This window comes from Rhinatrema bivittatum, chromosome 4 (assembly GCF_901001135.1).
Source record: "Rhinatrema bivittatum chromosome 4, aRhiBiv1.1, whole genome shotgun sequence".
NCBI classification, from domain to species: Eukaryota; Metazoa; Chordata; class Amphibia; order Gymnophiona; family Rhinatrematidae; genus Rhinatrema; species Rhinatrema bivittatum.
The window spans coordinates 84,757,342-84,779,806 of record NC_042618.1 but is presented as its reverse complement, the minus strand read 5'-3'; the positions used below and the strand labels follow the sequence as shown (position 1 = coordinate 84,779,806).

The 22,465-nt window shown below is 49.3% G+C and overlaps 1 protein-coding gene across 3 annotated transcripts in view; it reads left to right on the top strand.

Moving 5' to 3' along the window:
* The window catches only part of YLPM1 (YLP motif containing 1), a 443,744-nt gene that overhangs the window by 145,182 nt on the left and 276,097 nt on the right, over nt 1-22,465 (top strand). For all 3 annotated transcript variants that reach the window (XR_003856278.1, XM_029598421.1, XM_029598422.1), the window contains exon 9: nt 13,969-14,161. Coding sequence is in view for 2 of the 3 variants with exons in the window: in XM_029598421.1 (XP_029454281.1) it covers nt 13,969-14,161 (193 nt within the window). In the remaining variant the exon portion in view is untranslated. The remainder of the gene's footprint in view (nt 1-13,968; nt 14,162-22,465) is intronic.

Here is a 22,465-nt window from a genome sequence, read left to right as displayed (position 1 = left end):
ATCCAAAGGGGAGACAAGGAGGAAGGCGAAGACCACAGATAAAGAATAAGACGCTGGAGCTAGAGGAAGTAGAGCAGGAGCAGAGAGATAAGAACTCAAGAACAAACTGAAGAGCTGGGGATCCAGAACAGGAACTCAGGAACAGCCAAAGGAGCCAGGAAGCAAAGAGCAGGGTTCAGGAACCAGGAATGCAGGCAAACCACTACTCCCAAAAGTCAGCCTATTGCCAAGACAAGGACTGAAGGCAGGAGCTGGCTTTAAATAGTCCTAGGGATGACGAGGTCATCAGTGGGCGTCGGACCCCATTTCCCATTGCTGGCCCTTTAAGAAGGGTAGGATCAGGCACTCGCGCCTAGGGGAGCAGCGCATCGGGGCTGGAGGAATCTCATCGTGCAGCTGCATGAGCAGGACGTAGGCTTCGTTCAGTGCCTCCCTGTACAGTGGCCTGAGTTCTCCGGTGTGGGGGGAATGCCTAGGTGAGTGCGGCGGCTCGCAGGAGGCTGTGAGCCACCAAGCGCAACAATTTGAGAAGCTCTCCAGTTAAATTCAAGAGGTACGAAATTCAGTTGACTCTTAACGGCTGCATTGACACTGTGGGGGCCCTCATATGTAATAATGAAGAATAACTAAATATGCCCCAGTATAAAATTGTAGCGCTTGAAAAAATAGTGAATGAGAGAGAAGCTAAATTGGAGGAGCTGTAAAACAGGTCTAGATGAAATAATCTTTGTTTTCCTAGCGTGTAGCAGATGGACTCAGGACCAATGGGTATAGTGTACTCCTGCTAGCAGTTGGAGACGGATCAGATTTCAATCTGACGTCAGCCCCTAGTACATATACCCCTGCAGGAAGTGCAGCTCTTCAGTATTTTCCGTCTCCATAGCAGTTAGGGACTATCTGCATGCTCTCAAGTGTTAGATCAAATTCAAAGAAGAAAACTCAAAATTTAAAGAAGAAAACCTACCTGAAGATGAGCCCTGTTCTCCTGCGGTGAAACCCTCGGGTCCCTCCCCCAGTTGAGATTCCCGAGGTGATTTCCGTGGTCCCTCGGAGGTGAGCCTCTGTCCAGAAGCCGAATCGCGGCGAGGGCCTAGCCCCCGATCCTTCGGGCGTGGCTAAGAGGCAGTGGGTGCACCCTTGACGCGGGTGCCCTCTCCCCCCACAGCCGGAGACCGCCCAGGACGAAACCAGGAAGCGCCGAAGACAAGGTAAGGTAGAAATCTTCTACTTGAATCCGGTCTCCGAGGATCGAGGAGGAGCACCGGTCACCGACCGGGATCAGTGCCACTGGGTTGATCTGCCCTAGCAGGGCCAGACCCCGGCTATTCCTAGAGTCTGCCCATGTGGAGACTCTCCGAGGGGGTCGCGATATTGCCTGCGTGCTCGCCGTCGCCATCATGGCCTACTCGCCGCACCGTTCGCCTCCGAGCGCACATCTCTGAGTCAGGCGCACAAAACACTTGTGTGCATAGACTTACACGCGCATAAATCCTTGCACGCATAACTTGCATGCACAGAGCCGAGCGCATATCTAGGGCACTGCCGCGCGCACAACTTACACGCTCATTTTAAGCGCACCAGAGCGCATAAGATTTACGCGCCGACAGCCATGGCACCCCCAGGAACAGAAATTAAAGCGCAAGGCCTCTGCCCAGCATGCCACATGAGAGCCGCACAAAGCGAGGAGGCTGACGCCCTGTGCACGCAGTGCGAGGAGGCCCTGGGAGATCCAGCTCAGGGCCAGTCCCACCCAGGGCCGAGTTCTAGCTCCTCAGGGGCACCCTGGACCTAGCCCGGGAGACCCCCCACAGATGGGGACCCCCAAGGAAACAGCAGCCCCCGGCTTTGATCCAGCGTTGATATCATGGGTGGAGTTCTTCAAGGGGATTCACACCTTTGTTCAAATGCAAACTGAACCTCTGTTACAAGCAGCACAACAGCTGATTGACCTGGAATGGAATGCTCCAGAGTCCGCATTCAAAGGGGACGAGCCTTGGCAGCCCTGTACCCCCTGGACCCAGCAACCAAAGATCTTCTTGCATGCCCAAGAGTGGATGCCATGGTCTGCTCGGTCTCTAAGCGCACCACTATCCCAGTGGAGGGAGGAGCTGCGCTCAAGGATGCACATGACCGACGTCTGGAGTCCATCCTCAAACAGTCATTTGACGTTGCTGCTATGTCTCTACAAATTGCGGCCTGCTGCACCATGGTGACACGCGCCTGCTTATCACAAACCAGGAACAACACCCTGGGAGAAGACATGGAACCAGCAGTATCATTCCTAGCGGACGCTGCCTCCAACTAGTGCACACAGCGGCCAGAGGAATGTCATCTGCGGTGTCTGTCAGGAGGCAACTCTGGCTCCGTAGCTGGTCGGCCGACGCATCTTCCAAAACGTGCCTCACAAGGATGCCCTTCAAAGAATCCCTCCTGTTTGGCAGCGAACTAGAGAAACTGGCCGACAAATGGGGCGAGTCCCCATTGCCACAACTGCCGGAAGATAAGACGAAGAGAAACCAGGGTCCCTTCCCCAGGTCCTCCAGGGGCAGATGTTCGCAGCGCTTCAATCCTTACAGGAGCAACTATCAAGCGCCCCGCCCTACAGGCAGGAACCAGTCCTTTCGGACCAAGCACAACAAGAGGGGAGCCAGCTCGGGTACGGGCCCCAGCCGCACCCCACAATGAGATTCAGCTGACCCATCCAAGGGAAGAAGCCATAGCGGGCAGAGTAGCCCTATTCTACCGCAGATGGGTTGAAATAACGTCTGACAAGTGGGTCCTAGCCATCATTTGGGAGGGATACTACCTGGATTTCCTACGAACCCCTCCAGACAAGTTCGTGAAGTCCCCCTGCCACGACCCCTCCAAAAGGGCGGCAGTGGAAGCTACACTGTCCAGACTACTGGCCTTTGAGGCCATAACCCCAGTGCCTCTACAGGAAATAAATACTGGCCATTATTCCATTTATTTTATTGTTCCCAAGAAAGAGGGAACATTCAGGCCCATCCTGGTCCTCAAGTCTGTCAACCACCACCTCAGGATCTCTTGCTTCCGCATGGAAACCCTACGATCCGTTATAAGGGCGATACAACCTGGAGAGTTTCTCACATCCCTGGATCTTGAGGAGGCCTACCTGCACATTCCCATTCATCAGGAACATCAGCGCTACCTACGCTTCAAAGTCCTGAACCGTCGCTACCAGTTCCGGGCACTACCCTTCGGGTTAGCCACAGCACCCCGGACGTTCACCAAAGTAATAGTGGTGGTGGAGGCAACACTGAGGAAGGAAGGAATCCTCGTTCACCCTTACCTGGACGATTGGCTGATCAGAGCAAAGTCACCAGAGGAAAGCCGCCAAGCAACCAGCAGAATCATAACTCTACTGGAAAGCCAAGGATGGGTAGTCAACACAAACAAAAGTTCCCTACAGCCCTCACAGTCGCTGGAATACCTAGGAGTCCGATTCGACACCAAAGAGGACAAGGTCAGCCTGACCCCCACAAGGAGATCAAAATTGTGGAACCGGCTGCAACCTTGCTTGAACGATCCTCGTCCCAAGGCATGGGATTACCTACAAGTCCTCGGGCTGATGGCATCCACGCTGGAAGTTGTGCCATGGGCGCGAGCCCACATGAGGCCCCTACAGCGCTCACTCCTATCACGGTGGAGCCCACAGTCCCAGAACTACACCATACGTCTGTCACTCCCGGGCAGAGTTCGGACTCAGCCACGGTGGTGGCTGCAGGCCAGCCACATGAGCTGGGGATCAAGACTATCCTCCCCAACCAGGACCCTACTCACCACAGATGCCAGTCTACGAGGATGGGGAGCACACTGCGAGGAGCTAACCGCCCAAGGGCAGTGGAACGCAGAAGAGGCGGGATGGAACATCAACCGCCTAGAAGCGCGGGCAGTCAGACTAGCCTGCCTGCGGTTCGCTCACAGACTTCGAAACAAAGCAGTCAGAGTAATGTTGGACAACGCCACGACAGTGGCCTACATCAACCGGCAGGGGGGAACCAGAAGCCAACAGGTGTCCCTAGAAATAGAGACCCCCTGATGGCGTGGGCGGAAACAAACTTCCAGGAGATCTCCGCTGTCCACATTGCCGGGAAAGACAACATCACGGCAGACTTCCTCAGCAGGGAAAGTCTAGACCCAGGAGAATGGAGGCTGTTGTCCACAGCCTTCAAGATGATAGTGGATCGGTGGGGGACACCGGACATGGACCTTCTGGCAAACAGATCCAATGCCCAAGTATCCAGATACTTCAGCCGCAGACGGGAACCGCAGTCCCAAGGGATCGATGCCCTGGTACAGCCCTGGCCCCTGGGGACTCTACTATACGTCTTCCCGCCGTGGCCCCTACTGGGCACAATCATTCACAAGATACACTTACACAAGGGACTAGTTCTGGTGGCTCCGGACTGGCCAAGAAGACCCTGGTACGCAGACATGAGAAGACTGCTGGCAGGGAATCCCCCTACCCCTGCCCTCACACAGGGACCTGCTACAACAAGGTCCGATCCTCCACGAGGACCCAGCTCAATTCTCTCTTACGGTCTGGCCATTGAGAGGGCTCGCCTGAGAGAGAGTGGATACTTGGGGGTGGTAATCGGCATTCTCCTCTGAGCACGCAAGTTCTCCACATTGCTAACGTACATAAGGGTCTGGAGACTATTTGAAGCCTGGTGCGAAGACCACAACATCAAGACACGCTCATTTACAGTTCCCGCGATCCTGGAATTCTTACAGAACGGACTACAGAAGGGTCTGTCCCTCAACTCCATCAAGGTACAGGTGGCCGCATTGTCATGCTACGGCTCCAAGAGTGAGGGTAACAGCATAGCTTCTCACCTGGACGTGTCACGCTTCCTGAAAGGAGTCAAACACATTCGCCCACCATTAAAGTGGCCAGTACCTCTGTGGAATCTCAATCTCGTTTTGGACTTCCTAGCGGGAACCGCCTTCAGACCCCTCTGAGGCCTGTCCCTCCGCCTGTTAACCTTAAAGATGGTGTTTTTGCTGGCGGTGTGTTCAGCCCGCAACATATCGGAACCACAAGCACTGTCCTGCCGTGGGCTGTTCCTCAGACTCACCCCGGGGTCCATCCAACTACGCACGGTTCCCTCCTTCCTCCCCAAAGTGGTTTCACACGTCCATCTTAACCAGACCATCTCGCCACCAACGACGGATGGCTTGAAGAATTCGTCAGAAGTCCGTAGTCTTCGCCACCTCAACATCGGCAGACTCCTATCCAAATACCTGGAAATGTCCGAACCCGTACGAAAAACGGACCACATTTTTGTCCTTCACAGCGGAAAGAGACAAGGGGAAGCGGCCTCGCAGGCAACCATCGCCCGCTGGATCAAGGAAGTCATCAAGGCGGCCTATGTTGAAGCTGGCAAGCCACCACCTCTACAGGTCAAGGCCCATTCTACCAGAGCCCAGGCAGTATCCTGGACAGAAATTAGAATGCTGTCACCTGCCGAGATCTGCAGGGCGGCTACATGGTCCTCCATCCATACCTTCTCCAGATTCTACTGTCTGGAAGTTCAGGCTCGGGAGGACACAGCATTTGCAAGGGCAATACTAAGTGGGTCACGGGCAGCCTCCCACCCGGTTCGGGAGTAGCTTTTATACATCCCATTGGTCCTGAGTCCACCTGCTACACGCTAGGAAATGGAGAAATTACTTACCTGATAATTTTGTTTTCCTTACTATAGACAGAAGGACAGCATCCCACCCTTGGCTGCCGTCTCGCATGGTCTTTCAAATGATTCAAGGGTAAGCCATGTTTTCATTTACCTAGGTCATCCACCCTGCCGGGTGTCAACGCTTTCCAGTTGAGTACACTGGTGGTCTCCAGCTATAGTCAATCAACCAGTTCAAGTTAATCACGTTAATTAAGTTTTAACGTTTAACCAAGTTATGAAGTTATCCAAGTTAACCAAATTATTAAGTTAATCAGTCAGTCACACACATATCCACAATGCTTTTCGAGGAGAATACTGAAGAGCTGCACTTCCTGCAGGGGTATTATATGTACTAGGGGCTGACGTCAGATTGAAATCTGATCCGTCTCCAACTGCTAGCAGGAGTACACTATACCCATTGGTCCTGAGTCCATCTGTCTACACTAAGGAAAACGAAATTATCAGGTAAGAAATTTCTCCATTCCCTGTACGTACCCTGATCAGTCCAGACTGTGGGTTGAGCCTCCTTTCCAGCAGATGGAGACAGACTAAAACTGAAAGGATATCCTACATGAGGACAGAGCCTATCCTGTAACCCTTCAGTATTCGTCTGTCTCCAGCAGGTGCATCAGCTCACCCTTCGGTCTCCTGATCTTGGCTAGTTAGCCGTCTCTTTTTCTCTTTCGGGGATCAAGCAAGTACTTCTTCTTTTTAAAAAAAAAAAAAAAAAGAGGATTTTTTTCTTAAATCAGTACTTTGTCTTTTTCTGTGCAGGAGACTCTAGTCGTCTCCTGGCTCTTGCCGGACTCAGGGGGGCTTCGCCCCTTGTGCGGAGCATAGCCTGAATCCGTAGGCGCTTCCTGGTGTGAGGACCAAGGCTGGTGGTCCAGTTCTCGTCTCCCCCTCCTCTGGCTGCCTGAGGGGCTTAGAACCCCACTTCTGTGCTCAGTTAAAAAAAAAATAAATAAAAATGTTTAAAGTTTTATCTTTACCTTTTTTTTTACAGCGGTAGAGTCTTTCTTTTTTCTTCAGGCTCTTCAGGGGACTCGAACCGGCAGCCAGATAGGCAGGAGTCAGCAGGTTTCCCCCCTGCTTTACTACGGGCCTGCAGGCTGTCACTCAAACCTATTTTTCCCTTCAGTACGGCTCCGATGCCGCGGCAGGCAACCTGCCTCTCTTGTGGCAAACCCTCCTCGCGATTTTCATGAGGGGGCCTCTGCTCTGCCTGCCTGCCGGGTGGGGAAGGCCCCTCCTCGGCAGGGCAGGCAAATTTAGACCGGGGATCGAGTCCCCAAAGCATGGCCAGGCCGTTCCCGGGTCGGCAAAGCCCGGGAATGGCGGCCATCTTGGATTTTTCAGCGGCTCCATTTTTGGAGCTGGCTGGGGGGCTGATTTTTTCGGAGACACGCCTCGATTTGAGCCCTGCAGCCCCCCCAGGATGGGTTCCTCGACCCCCCCCTCCCCCCCATCGCACCCCCCTCCCCGGGAAATCCAGGGCCCGTTTCTCCACGGAATTTGTCGTCGTCCTGCACAAATCCTATTTAGCTAGCCTGCAGGAGGAGGAGGACGGGCCCACCTTGGACCCCCCCCCTGCAAAAATTCCTCGCTCTGCGCCGTTGATGGCTGGCCCGGCTGCGGAGTCCCAGGGGTCGCTTACAGTGTGGGTGGTCCCGGGGTGACCCCCCCCCCGACCCCCCAGTGGACCCGGTAGCCCCTGGATCCCGCCGCTATCCCGGATACAGAGGTTTACCCTCCCCCTGGAGGGGGATGATCCCAGAGTCCTCCGCATGTTCTGCAGGGAGGAGTTGGAGCCCCTCATCCTCTTTGTCCTCCAGGAATTGGGGTTGGAGGGGCCCCCCATGGATACCCTTATGGACTCGTTGCCTAAGGATATGGACCCAATCCTGGCGGGACTCAGGGCTTTGGCAAGTGCCTTCCCTTTTCATCCCGTGCACAAGTTGTTGCTTCTGAGGTAATGGGAGGCTCCTGAGGCGGCACTCCGGGTGGGGCGTGCCATGGACAAGCTCTACCCCCCTCCCGGAGGAATGCTTGGAAATATTGAAAAATCTCTCTGTGGATTCCTCCGTCTCTGCGGTTACCAAGCATACCACGATTCCGGTGGAGGGATCGACAGCACTGAAGGACGGGCAGGACCGCTAGCTCGAGGCTCACATGAAACGTATCTTCTCGGAGTCCAGGTGACTTTCTGCAGCAGTCTCATGCTGCGGGCAGGCCTCAGGTGGGTTCAACAGTTACTCGGCACCCAGGACCTCCCATCGGCGGAGACATAGCAGGCTGAGCGTCTGGAAGCCGTCGTCGCTTATAGGGCAGATGTGCTCTACGATCTAATCCACGTTCAGGCGAAGGCAATGGCCTCGGCGGTGTCCGCCAGACATCTTCTCTGGCTACGCAATTGGTCGGCCGATCTGTCCTCCAAAGCCCGGTTAGGCACATTGCCTTTCAAAGGTAAGCTGCTCTTTGGTGAGGACCTTGAGAAGCTTATGGATTCTTTAGGAGAAAATAAGGTCCATAAGCTTCCAGAGGACCGTCCTAAACCATCTCGTTCCTTCACATCCTCTCCTCCTCGCTTCCGAGGTCAGAGACGATATACCCCACGTGGATGGGGTGGCTCCTCGAGGGGGTTTCTTCCCGGTCTCAGTCTTGGTCGCAGCCCTTTCGTGAGGTCCAGCCCGCGTGCTCCACCCCTAAGCCTGCCACACAGTGAAGTTCAGTTGACTCATTCCTCTGCCGCCTCTCCTTGTTTTTCGAGGAATGGGTCAAAATCACGTTGGACCAGTGGGTCCTCGACATTATCAGAGATGGGTACACCTTCGAGATTGTTCACGACCTTCCGGATCTTTCTCTTCTCCCCATGTGGGCGGTCCAAGAGGGACGCGGTGGAACAAACCCTCGCCAGGCTCCTGCATCTGGGCACGGTAGTCCCAGTCCCGGAGAGGTAGCTTGGCGCCGGCCAGTATTCTATTTACTTCGTCGTTCCCAAGAAGGACGGCTCTTATCGACCGATCTTGGACCTCAAGAGGGTCAACTGGGCTCTCAAGATTCCATATTTCCGCATGGAAACCCTGCGAGCGGTCATCGCAGAGGTTTGCCCCGGAGAGTTCCTCGCTTCACTCGATCTTGCAGAGGCGTACTTCCATATTCCGATTCACTGTGACTACCAGAAGTACCTTCGCTTCCATGTACTCAACCAGGACTTCCAGTTTTGGGCACTTCCCTTCGGCCTAGCGACCGCGCCTCGCACCTTCACCAAGGTCATGGTGGTGGTGTCAGCAGCTCTTCGCCGGGAAGGAATTCTGGTTTACCCCTACCTGGACGACTGGCTCGTCAGGACCAAGTCGGCGGCTCTTTGCCGTCAAGCTGTGGATCGCGTGTTAGCCCCCCTCTCGTCTCTCGGGTGGATAGTCAATTTCTCCAAGAGCAACCTTCAGCCCTCCCAGGAGTTAGAGTTCCTGGGAGCCCACTTCGACACCCGAGTGGGCAAGGTCTTCTTGCCTCGTGCGCGGGCTCTCAAGCTGATCGACCAGATTTAAACCCTGATTTTGTTGCCTCTCCCAGCGGCCTTGGGACTACCTGCAAGTCCTGGGATCCATGGCTTCCACCATCGACCTAGTCCCCTGGGCTTTTGCTCATATGTGACTGTTTCAGAAAGCGTTGCTATCCCGCTGGCAGCCGGTGTCAGAACAGTTCACATAGTCCTCCCGTTCTTGGACTCTACAGTCGCCGACTTGCAGTGATGGCTTTCGCTTCCTCATCTGCTTCAGGGAATGCCTCTCCAAGCTCCACAGTGGATGATAGTAACCACAGATGCCAGCTTGTCGGGCTGGGGTGCGGTCTGTCTCTCCCAGTCCACCCAGGGGATCTGGTCGCCAATTCAGTCTCACTGGCACATCAATCAGTTGGAGACTCGGGCGGTACGCTTGGCTCTTTAGGAGTTTCTTCCCTTGATAAGAGGCAAAGCGGTCAGGGTACTGTCAGACAACTCCACCACCGTGGCTTACATCAATTGCCAGGGAGGCACTCGCAGCCCCCTGGTGGCCCTAGAAGCCAGCCGTCTCTTTGCATGGGCGGAACGGCATCTACAATGCCTAGCGGCCTCCCACATCGCGGGCAAGGAGAATGTTCAGGCCGATTTCCTCAGTTGTCAATCGCTCGATCCGGGGGAGTGGGAACTCTCGGACACAGCCATGACTGATTCTCGACAGGTGGGGTCCCCCCCACCTGGACCTCATGGCGACCTTGCACAATGCCAAGGCAAATCGGTTCTTCAGCCGCTGGAGGGAGCATGGCTTGGAGGGCATGGAGGCTCTGGCTGTCCCTTGGATGGAGGACGTCCTTCTGTACGTATTTCCCCCGTGGCCCCTGGTGGGAAAGGTTCTCAGAAGAATAGAGCTCCACCGGGGACCGGTGATTCTGGTGGCACCTGAGTGGCCACGAAGGCCGTGGTTCACGGATCTCATCAACCTGGCGACGGACGGCCCTCTTCGGCTAGGTCATCTCCCTCGCCTACTTCGGCAGGGGCCTGTATTTTTCAACCAGGCCAATCGCTTCTGTCTAGCGGCCTGGCTTTTGAACGGCGACGCCTGAGGTGTAAGGGCCACAAGGAGGAGGTCATCTCCACCTTGCTGCGCGCCCAAAAGCAATCGACTTCTCTGGCTTACATGCTTATCTGGAAGGTTTTTGAATCTGTTTGTGCAGAGTCGGGTGTCGCAGTGCGCTCCACCCCGGTTTCGTTCTTTCTTTCCTTCAGAAGGGTCTTTCCAAGGTCCTTTCCTTCAGTTCTCTGCGCGTACAAGTCTCTGCTCTCGGTTCTCTTCTGGGTCGGGTAGACTGTCATCCCTTAGCGGGCCACCCGGATGTGATCCGGTTCTTGAAGTGCGTCAAACATCTACGCCCGCCCTCTTGTACCACTTGCCCGTTGTGGAGTCTTAACCTGGTCCTTTGGGCCCTCTGTGCTGCTCCGGTCGAACCTCTCCGTCACGCTACGTTAAAGGATCTTCTCTCAAGACTGTCTTTCTGGTCTCTATCTCCTCCGCTCGACGGATCTCCGAGATTCAAGCTTTGTCCTGTCGGGAACCTTTTTTGCGTTTCTCCAATTCAGGGGTATCCCTCAAACAGTCCCTTCCTTCTTGCCAAAGGTTGTTTCCAACTTCCATGTCAACCAATCGGTAGAACTCCCTGCGTTTTCCACAGAGGAGATTGTGGGTACGACGGGGGGGGGGGGGGGGGAGCTCCGTAAGCTGGATGTCAGACGGGTTCTACTTCGCTATCTCCAGGTTACCAATGACTTTCGGGTCTCGGACCATCTTTTTGTCCTCTGGAGTGGGCCTAATCGGGGTAAGCCGGCTTCTAAGACCACTATCGCGCGGTGGTTGAAAGCAGCGATCTCCTTGGCCTATCTTTGCCAAGATCGGGCGGTTCCCGAGGGCCTAAAGGCCCATTCGCTACATTCTGAAGCCACTTCCTGGGCGAAGAGCCAATCGGTCTCTCCGCAAGAGATTTGCAGGGCTGCCACATGGACGTCTTTGCATACTTTTGCTCGACACTACCATCTGGATGTGCAAGCTCTGGTTTTTGGCTCTTTTGGGCGGCAAGTGCTTTGAGCGGGACTGTCCCACCCAGTTTAGGGAAGCTTTGGTACATCCCACAGTCTGGACTGATCCGGGTACGTACAGGGAAAGGAAAATTAGTTCTTACCTGTTAATTTTTGTTCCTGTAGTACCACTGATCAGTCCAGACGCCCTTCCCTGTTTGTCTTTTTCTTCTGTCCTCTCGAAGCTTGTTTTTCTTGCAGATTCGCAGATTCTAATACTTCATTTTTGTGCAAGAATACTGAGCAATTACACCAGAAGCCTTGGTCGTTTAAATACCAAGTATATGCAAGAGCTGTTAGTCATACCATGTTTCTCACATTGTTCTACAGTTGCTCCATTGAGCTTTTTGGTTACTTGCTTGATCCTATTCTGGTTTTGTTATTTTCTGCATTGACAATGGTTATACTGAAGGGTTACAGGATAGGCTCTGTCCTCATATAGGATATCCTTTCAGTTTTAGTCTGTCTCCACCTGCTGGAAAGGAGGCTCAACCCACAGTCTGGACTGATCCGTGGTACTACAGGAAAGAAAATTAACAGGTAAGAACTAATTTTCCTTTCATAGGGCTCCCAGAAGATCTGATTGATAGAGAGCTCCCTGTGCTCCTCAAAAAATGATTACCGAAGGCTTTAGGGCTTACCACATTACAAGGCCTGCTAGTAGTAGAGTGGGCTCACCATTTGGGGCTGTGGCAAGAAAATTGTACCCAACCCAGAGAGGTGATTGCAAATATTTTAAATTTTGGTCACAAAGCAGAGATTCTCCAGAAGTACAACTCTACACAAAATCTGCAGCATCAGGAGAGTAAAATTCTCCTATTTCAGGACTGTTCTGCAGTGGTTTCTACAAAAAGGAGAGGGAATTTGACCTCATGCAGTGAGCTGGTTAAAAGGAATATAAAATTTATGCTTGCCTATACCACCAAGTTGAGAGTATGGAGTCAGTTGCAGTGCTTACCTACGGTGAAAGCGGCACAGAAGTTCCTGCAATCCATTCAAGATCTGGCATTGGCCTGAAGGAAATGTGCGAGGTCTAAGTGTCAGGGTTTCAGCGATTGATGATTTACCTCTTGAACACTGTATTGAATTCAGACGGCGAGAAAATAAGCTTGGAGGAAGAACACAATTGCTGTGGCTGTATGTGCCTGATGGGGAAAGTATCCTTGAATATTTGAGATGTTGCAGTTAATAAGGTTCCAGTGGTTAAAAGTTGAAAGCTTGGTTTGGCTACTCAATCGGGATACATGTTAGGAATTATTAAGAAGGGAATGGTTAACAAAACGGAGAATGTCATGGTGCCTCTGTGTCGTTCTATGGTGAGACCGCACTTTGAATACTGTGTGCAGTTTTAGTCACCATCTCAAAAGGGATGTAGTTGCAATGGAGAAGGTACAGAGAAGGGCGACCAAAATAATAAAAGGGATGGAACAGCTCCCCTATGAGGAAAGACTAAAGAGGTTAGGACTGTTCAGCTTGGAGAAGAGATGACTGAGGGGGGATATGATAGAGGTCTTTAAGATCATGAGAGGTCTAGAACAGGTAGATGTGAATCGGTTATTTACACTTTCGAATAATAGAAGGACTAGGGGGCACTCCATGAAGTTAGCAAATAGAACATTTGAGACTAATCAGAGAAAATTCTTTTTTACTCAATGCACAATTAAACTCTGGAATTTGTTGCTAGAGGATGTGGTTAGTGCAGTTAGTGTAGCTGTGTTTAAAAAAGGATTGGATAAGTTCTTGAAGGAGAAGTCCACTACCTATTAATTAAATTGACTTAGAAAATAGCCACTGTTCTTACTAGCATCAGTAGCATGGGATGGACTTAGTTTTTAGGTACTTGCCAGGTACTTATGGTCTGGATTGGCCACTGTTGGAAACAGGATGCTGGGCTTGAATGGACCCTTGGTTTGACCCAGTATGGCATGTTCTTATGTTCATTCAACAAGAAAGTCTATTTTCAGAGACACTTCATGGCTTTTGGTTCCTCCCTGGCAGTTGATGTAGCCAACAGTTGTTGTGTTGTCCGACATCTCGCGGATTGCTTTCCCTTGGCATGCTAATCTGACCACCCGTGCTTCCAAGTGGTTTATGTTCCAGTTCGCCTCTTCCTCGGTCCATCGTTTCTGGGCTGTCAGTTCCTGACTGAGTTCCCCTCGCATCCGTCATGAGGATGATCCAGCTCGGTGGGGACAGGCATACACCCTTGCTTAGGTGAACTTCCTGCTGTCCATGTTAAACTTCATCTACCATTTGGGAAGCCCAATCTTCCAGTCTCACAATTTCCTTTTGCAATTCATCACAATGTCTATAAAGGATGCGCTTAGGGGCAGGTGGGAGGGTTGGGAAATACAAAAATAACTTTTGCTCAGATTTGAGTCAAATCATTTAAGAACTGATCCTGGTAGTCCAAATTATTTTAGAGAACCAATCAATATATTATGGTCTAGACTAGAGTATCAAAGGAGGCAGAGACCTTGCTGTCCTCCTGTGGTTTCTAGTGCAGTAAAATTTCAAGAGTATTAAAATACACTTGAAAATGATTGCTTCAGTTGTATTTTGATTTGTTACTGTAAAAGATGTGAGATCAAAATAAAGATTATTTTTTGTTTTTGGCTTTTTGGTTGATCTGTTTTTCTTTCTCTGCTTTGAAATAAATAGGCCTCCGAGATCGTTATGAAAGAGAGCGAGATACATATTTTCACCGACAAAGCAACAAGAATGCGGATCACCGAGAGTATGAAAAGGAGCGAGAAAGGGATAGAGACCGTGAGCGGGAGATGTACAGAGACCGTGCTCCTGGAGAACGTGAGCGGGAGAAATCTGATAGGGACCGGCCATCCCGTGAGAGCAGGTATTTTGAGAGCTGCACTGTATGCTTGGCTGTATTTGATACAGAATTCTAGCTTACTCGTCATCCAGTCCGAACAGAGAGAGACATCAACAGGCTCACTGATGTAGTTACGTATAGGCAAGCATCCTGTGCTGTAGACTGCCTTCTGGGAGGCTGAAGAGGGAAAAATATGATTATAGGCTCCTGAAGTGAAATATATACTCTCCCTTCCTCTATGGATCCGGGGGTGCCTGATATAGAAACATATGTATGTATCTCTCTCTCTCTCTCTCTATATATATATATAGATATATATATGTATATTTTCTCCAGTGGTGCAAGCCTGGGGGCTCCCTCCCCCAACTGAGAGTTAAGCACCAGGGAGGCTTTGGGGGGGGGGGGGGGTGTTTGTGGTTTTCTTTATTTGCTTCCTCCAGTCCCCCTTTCTTCCCCCATTTAATTTCCTTCCATTTGTTCCTCTTGTTTCTGTGAGAGCAAACAGGATATAGTTCTCACACATGAGCGACATTATTGGATGGAACCCAGCACGGAAAACCTATGTCAGAGTTTCTAGAAATGTGACTAAGCCTCGTTGAGCATACTGTATCTATTTGGGGTCCACGTCAGTCTGTTCCATGGAGCCTGTCATTTTGCAGTTAGGTGAGAGCCTCACGTTTCTTCAACTTTTTGGGCCCACCTTGGCCTATTTTTGAAAAACTTCATTTCCTAAGCGTTTGAGTAGGTCAGTCCCAATGAGTGGGGTATGCATCTCTGCCTGGAGATGGAGCAAAAGCTAAAGTCCCAGGTATCTAGTCCTGCCCCGACGACAGCCCACCAGTATTATCCATCTCCAGCAGATGGTGGACATGCATTTCCCTTCAGGGGATTGCCTGTGAGTAAAGTTAGAAAGATGAGATGTCTGTGTAGCACCACTTCCCTCCTATGGTAGTCCCTCCCTGAGTTTGGTAGCCTTGACTAGCATGGACCTAAATTCCAATTAGCGGTTGCAGGCTGAGAGAGGCTCAACGGTGAAGGCTTTAGCCCTCTCCCCTGCAGCCGGGACCCATTCCTACTCTCAGCCAGGGAGGGCTGAGCTCAGTTAAAAGTTTTTTGGCTTGAAATTTAAAAAGAAAAAAAGGTGACAGGAAGACAGCAGGAGAAGGGTCTGTTTCCTCAGTGTTTGGCTGTCCTGCTCACGTATCTGGGAAGTTCTGTGAGGTGAGGAGAGAGTGCAGGCATGACTGGTTTTAGGCCCACTTCCAGCCTTCTCCCATTTTGGGCGTGTTTTTTTGCTTCAGACCCCTCGGTGTGTGCTTCCGTGTCCAGGTGTGCGCACCTATTCTCGTTTGTGCCTTCAATTGGGCGTTCGTCCTTCTGCACGTACCTCTTGTGCGCCCAGTTTAGGTGTTGATCCTGGACATTAAGTTTGGGCATCCAGTAGGACAAGCGGCCTAGGTGCGTGGGCTTGTATGCACATTTTTTGTGCATACATATTTAATATTTATTCAGTTTTACATTAACACCACAAGAACAATCTTGATTAAGAAAAGCATTTGGCAAAGAAAACATAAATTCAAATTAACTTAGTATACCAAATGGTTACAACCACAGTATTATTTTCAGTCCTCAATTATAAGGAGACAATTTAAACAAGGATTCAAAAAGAATTATCTAACATCGATAATGTACAACAACAACGTACTATTTATATTTATAGGGCTCACTGCTCTTATGGAACCTACAGAGTCTCCAACTCAGGGTCCCCCACTTCTGTTTTATCACTCAAAAAAATTGATAATTGAGAAGGAGTATAAAACACAAAGGACTTACCCTTGTATCCTACACAACATTTACATGGATATTTAAGGCAATAAGTTGCCCCTATTTGGAGAACCTTTGCCTTAAATAAAAGAAATTGTCGTCTCCTTTTTTGTGTTAATTTGGAAAAGTCTGGGTAAACTCTTATGGCTAATGTCAAAAATGACTCCATCCTATGTTTAAAAAATAGACGAAATACCCAGTCACGATCAGTCTCAAAAACAAAAGTGGTTAATAATGTGGCACTCTGTACCATATCACTGTCAGATGTTTCCAACTTATCCATAACCTGTGCTCCCTCCGACTCTTCCTGTTGTACTCCCCTTTTATACGTTGGAATATAATAAATCTTAGCTAACGGTGGTATTGTATTTTCTGGTATTTTAAAAACTTCAAGTAAATACCTCTTGAACATTTCTTTAGGTGATATATGTGGTAACATTGGAAAATTAACAAAACTAAGGTTTTTCTTTCTATTAGCATTTTCTGAATTCTCCAGTTTCGTTTGCAATATTTGGTTTTCTTTTATCATTGCTTCTTGTACCAATTTTGAGCTATCTAAATCTCCTTTAATTTTCTCTAGATCTTTTATTTCTTTATCCTTTATTATCTCCATATTAAGCATGTTTTCCTGTAGTTTATTCACTTTTTCTATAATTGGATTAACTTGGGCTACTACAGAATTTTGCAAACTCACTATAGCTTCCATTATTACATCCAATGTAACCACTTCGGGTTTGCTTATCTGTGGGACACATATTTTAGGCAAATAAACAGAGTTGTCTATCTTTATTGGATCCTGGTGGAGTCTTCCTTGTACCAGATTCAGTGAGGTGGTCTGTCCTGAAAGGACTTCCACCGGACTATCCATCTCAGACAAATCCAGAGGTTTTGGGCCTGCTGACGGAGACCTTAACTCTGCGACTTCCGCAGATGGACCTCCCCCCCCCCAAACCCCATGGGCTCTGGATGTAGCCGGGTTTACAGGTGGTTCCCTTTGGATCGGGGATAAAGATATTGACAGGTCCGGTGGGGAGACCTCAGAAATAAGTTCAAGGGGCCCCTCCACCTGCGCCTCATCCGATCTTAATGTACGTTGCACATGGGTGTCCATGGGTCCTTTTATAGAAGTACCAGGGGTAGTAGCAGGCTCCACTCATTCCTTGGCTCTTCTTTTTCTTACAGAATGAGGCATAGTTTAAACAGGCAAAAACAACACAGGACCTACCAAACACCCACGTAGTGTATGTTTCTAATTTTGACTCCTTATTGGAGGAGATGGAGTAATAAGAGGATTACTTACAATTATGAAGATAATATAGAGCTATTCACAATCCTCCCAAATCCGAATAAAGCTGCACTAAGCCGCGCGCCCCTTGGGAAAGCGCGGCTTAGGACAAGCGCCGGCGGCAACAAGCGCCGCTGTTAGGCCGTTTTTATGGGCCTCGGCGTCCCGCCTCGATGACGTCACGGGTAGGCGGGGCAAGCAGCGTCGTCGGGGATGGGTAGCCTCACTTCGATGGCCTCAGGGCCGGGCTGCCCTCGCCTCCACAGGTATTCTTTTCAAATAGGGACCCTCTCTCCTCCTTCTCCACCTTGTGCATACATATTAGGTGTGCCTTCATTGGATTGTGTACATATAGCATGGTGCCTGTGGGGAAGAAACCTAAGTGCCAATCTGCTGCCTGCCAAATTAGATCCATTCAGCTGGAACTTTCTTAAATGCTGTGTCAGCGCTACTTAGATGCTCGTGGAGATTTGCCTCCTTTCAATTTTGCTGGTGATGGTCCATCTCCTCCGTCTGAGGGGAGTGGGGTCAAGGGAGACACTGCAAGGGTGTCTCCTTCTCTGATTGGTCCATGGGTTGAGTCCTCAGGGGACACTGGCACATAGAACGTCAGGTTCGGACCGTTGGGGCCTGGAATGAACCTGGCCTCCTTTTCATGGGTGGAATTTTTCCAGGGATTGCAGACATTTTTACAGGGCCTGTCGGCTGAAGCAGCAGTTCCTACTAAACAAGGTCCAGTCACTCCGAGTGCTCTTCTGCCTATCTCTTTATATATATATATATCTTTATATATAAATATTTATATATATATTTATATATATAAATATTTATATATATATTTATATATATAAATATTTATATATATATTTATATATATAAATATTTATATATAATCTATATATAAATATTTATATATATATATAAATATTTATATATATCTTTATATATAAATATAAAAATACGCAAATATATTGCGTATTTTTATATTTATTTATTGCTACGTTAAATAGTCATACTTCTTATTTAAAATATTATATTTCTTTCTTTATTTATTATCAGTTAAAATATTACTTTAATTAGCACTATGTTAAATTGTCAACTAGTTATACTGTTCCATATGTTATACTGTTCCATGTAAAGCTCCGCTCTCTGTTGAGCAGTTCTTCGTTTTATGTAAACCGGAGTGATTTGTAGCCCCTACAAGAACTTCGGTATATAAAAATTAAAAATAAATAAATAAAATAAATATCTCCATGGTCAAGTGCTATAGCGCAGTGCAGTCTGACAGAGCTTGAATGCAGGTGGATCAGGATGATACCGATGATGGTGGGGGCTTGCCATAGAAACATAAAAATGACAGCAGAAAAGGAACAAATGGTCCATCCAGTCTGCCCAGCAAGCTTATAGCAGTATCTGCCACACCGTGCAGGTTACCTCCATTCTTACCAGTTTCCCAAACCGTAAAAGTCAGGGCCCTCGTTGATTACTGTCTGAATCCCAATTCTCTGTTACCCCTTGCCCTTGAAGCAGAGAGCAAATGTTGAAGTTGCATCAAAAGTATAAGGCTTATTGGTTAAGGATGGTAACTGCCGCACCAGCAAGTTACCCCCATGCACTTTTTTTCTTCATTTCCATCCTCTAGTTTTTAGGGATACACGGTGTTTGTCCTGTGCCCCTTTGAATTCTTTCACTGTTTTCACCTTCACCACCTATGGAGGAAAGGGATTCCAGAGATCCACCACCCTCCTGACTTTGATTCTGAGTCGTCCAACCTGAAGTTTTATTTCATGTCCCCTAGTTCTACTGAATATAATCCGCTTTGAAGTGCTGCAAAAAGTGGAATATAAAAAAATTTAAACAAATAAAATAATTTCTGCTCTTTGTTGATAACCGGCACCCTTTTAAGCAGGGCAATCCCTGCAGGCGCTGCGTGACAAAGGGGCCTTCCCCTTAGTGCGCCCCTTAGTCGCGCCCCTTTGTGCTCCCTGCATGCCCAGCCCTCGCAGGCTCCCTGTCTCTCCGCTGAGACTTCCGACCCAGCTAGACTCCCTTCAGCTTTGCAAGCTCAAGAAATTTCCAACCAAACTGACCTGCCACATCAAGAACACACCATCTTTATTGGACACCTACATGAAAGTCATAAGCCAATTCTCAGCAGTCACACTTGGTATTCCCACCCGGAATCTTTTCTCTCTCAAATGCCTAATTACCTTCTCCCTTCTTCCTACTACTAGTATTGCTAAGTCTTTGCCAGTTTTGCATTCTATGTCACTCAGCTGCCCTAAATAGTAATTGTGCACTGTAACTGCTGTTATACCTGGTACCTTTGCTTGACAATTTTGCCTCACTTGCTTATTTACTGTTCGATACCAAACTCACAAACCAAATTCAGTGCCGCCGTACACCCTCCCCCTATCCTCCTCCGCCTCCCCTCGTTCTCCTCCTTCCCCTACACTCCTCCTCTGCTACCGCCCCAGAGGCACCTCCTCACCATGCCCCCACACTCCAACCCCACTCCCACCTCCTTCCCCATACCCTGTATACACACCTCCCTACCCAGACCTCCTCCTTTCCGCCCAGCTATCCCATATACACAGCACAAATCCCTCCTCCCCATCCTCACCTCCCCTCTAACCTAATTCCTTGGCCTCACCACCCTAACCCTCAATACTATTCAATGCTCACTCCAATATCAAAAAAATCTACATTCTAGATGACCTCATCCACGATTACAATCCTGAAATCTGTGCTGTTACTGAGACCTGGCTCAAGGATTCTGACACTGTTATCTTGAACCAGCTCCCCACAGCTTCTCATGATATTTTCTCCATCCCCAGACCAAAAAAGAAAGGAGGTGGCATCCTCCTTATCTCTAAAAAAAAAAAAAAAAAACCAAAACAAAAAAAACCCAAACCCCTCAAACTCAGACACAGTAACATTAATCCCCCACCTAAACTGGAATTCGGTCTGTTTAAAGCTACCAACCTCCAAATATGCCTCATCTATGCTCCACCTGGTCTCCTGGAACAAAACCCTTCCCCTCTCATCAAACTCATTTCCAATAATATAAACACCGAAAAACCCACCATAATACTGGGAGATTTCAACCTTCATGTAGACTCCACCCCCCTCTCATCATCCTGTGAAACCCTCCTCACAACCTTGCAGGCCCTAGGTTTCACCCAAACAATTTCAGCCCCCACACTTAAAGCAGGGCACACCCTGGATCTCATATTCACCAACTCCTGTATCCAGTCCCCATCCCCCCTACCTGCACTCCTGTACCATGGTCTGACCACGCACTTATTCAGACCTACTTTACCCTCAGCGCCATTAATCCTTGCTCCCGCCCACAAAATATCTCCTCCTTCTCCTACCACAAAGCCTGCAACACTGAGGAGCTCACCTCCGCTCTCACGGAATCCATGAACAACCTTGATTGCTCCTCCCCCGACTCTGCACTCAGCTCTTGGGTCAGCATCACCCAAGACCTAGCTGATAAAATATGCCCCTTGATCACCCGTAAGCTATGCATCTCCCCCACCAACAACAAACCTTGGTACACAACCGATCTCCACCAAATGAAGCTCAACCTCAGATCCAAAGAAAGAGTTTGGCGTAAAGACCCTACCACACAGCACTCCTCTTCCTACAAATCCTACTTACACTCCTACCACCTTGCCATTCAAAATGCCAAACGAGACTAAAGATTTTCACTAAAGAAGACCCTGGAGAAGGACAATCTCTACACAACAAGAAACTGGAGGGAAGTGGAATAGATGAAAATCCTTTTACAGTAGAAAATGTATGGGAAGAGCTAAAGAATCTGAAAGTGGACAAAGCCATGGGACCTGATGGGATTCATCCAAGGATACTGAGGGAGCTCAGAGATGTGCTGGCGGGTCCGCTGTGTGACCTGTTCAATAGATCCCTAGAAACGGGAGTGGTGCCGAGTGATTGGAGAAGAGTGGTGGTGGTCCCGCTTCACAAGAGTGGGAACAGAGAGGAGGCTGGTAACTACAGACCAGTTAGCCTCACTTCGGTGGTGGGAAAAGTAATGGAGTCACTGTTGAAAGTGAGAATAGTGAACTATCTACAGTCCGGAGAATTACTGGACCAGAGGCAGCATGGATTCACCAGGGGGAGATCCTGTCAGACAAATCTGATTGACTTTTTTGACTGGGTAACCAAGGAATTGGATCGAGGAAGAGCGCTTGATGTCATCTACTTAGATTTCAGCAAAGCTTTTGATACGGTTCCGCACAGGAGACTGGTGAATAAAACGAGAAGCTTAGGAGTGAGTGCCGAGTTGGTGACCTGGATTGCAAACTGGTTGACGGACAGAAGACAATGTGTGATGGTAAATGGAACTTTCTCTGAAGAGAGAGCGGTTTTAAGTGGTGTACCGCAAGGATCGGTGTTGGGACCGGTCCTGTTCAATATCTTTGTGAGCGACATTGCGGACGGGATAGAAGGTAAGATTTGTCTTTATGCGGACGACACTAAGATCTGCAACAGAGTGGACACGCCGGAAGGAGTGGAGAGAATGAGACGGGATTTAAGGAAACTGGAAGAGTGGTCAAAGATATGGCAGCTGAGATTCAATGCCATGAAGTGCAAAGTCATGCATATGGGGAGTGGAAATCCGAATGAACTGTATTCGATGGGGGGGGGGGGGGGGGGGGGGGGGGGGGGGGGAGGCTGATGTGCACAGAGCAGGAGAGAGACCTTGGGGTTATAGTGTCTAATGATATGAAGTCTGCGAAACAATGCGACAAGGCAATAGCAAAAGCCAGAAGAATGCTAGGCTGCATAGAGAGAGGAATATCGACTAAGAAAAGGGAAGTGATTATCCCCTTGTTTAGGTCCTTGGTGAGGCCTCACCTGGAGTACTGTGTTCAGTTCTGGAGACCGTATCTACAAAGAGACAGAGACAAGATTGAAGCGGTACAGAGAAGGGCGACCAGAAAGGTGGAGGGTCTTCATCGGATGTCATACGAGGAGAAATTGAAGAATCTAAATATGTACACCCTGGAGGAAAGGAGAAGCAGGGGTGATATGATTCAGACTTTCAGAGACTTGAAAAACTTTAACAATCCAAAGACAACGACAAACCTTTTCCGTCAGAAAAAAATCAGCAGAACCAGAGGTCATGAGCTGAGGCTCCAGGGAGGAAGACTAAGAACCAATGTCAGGAAGTATTTCTTCACGGAGAGAGT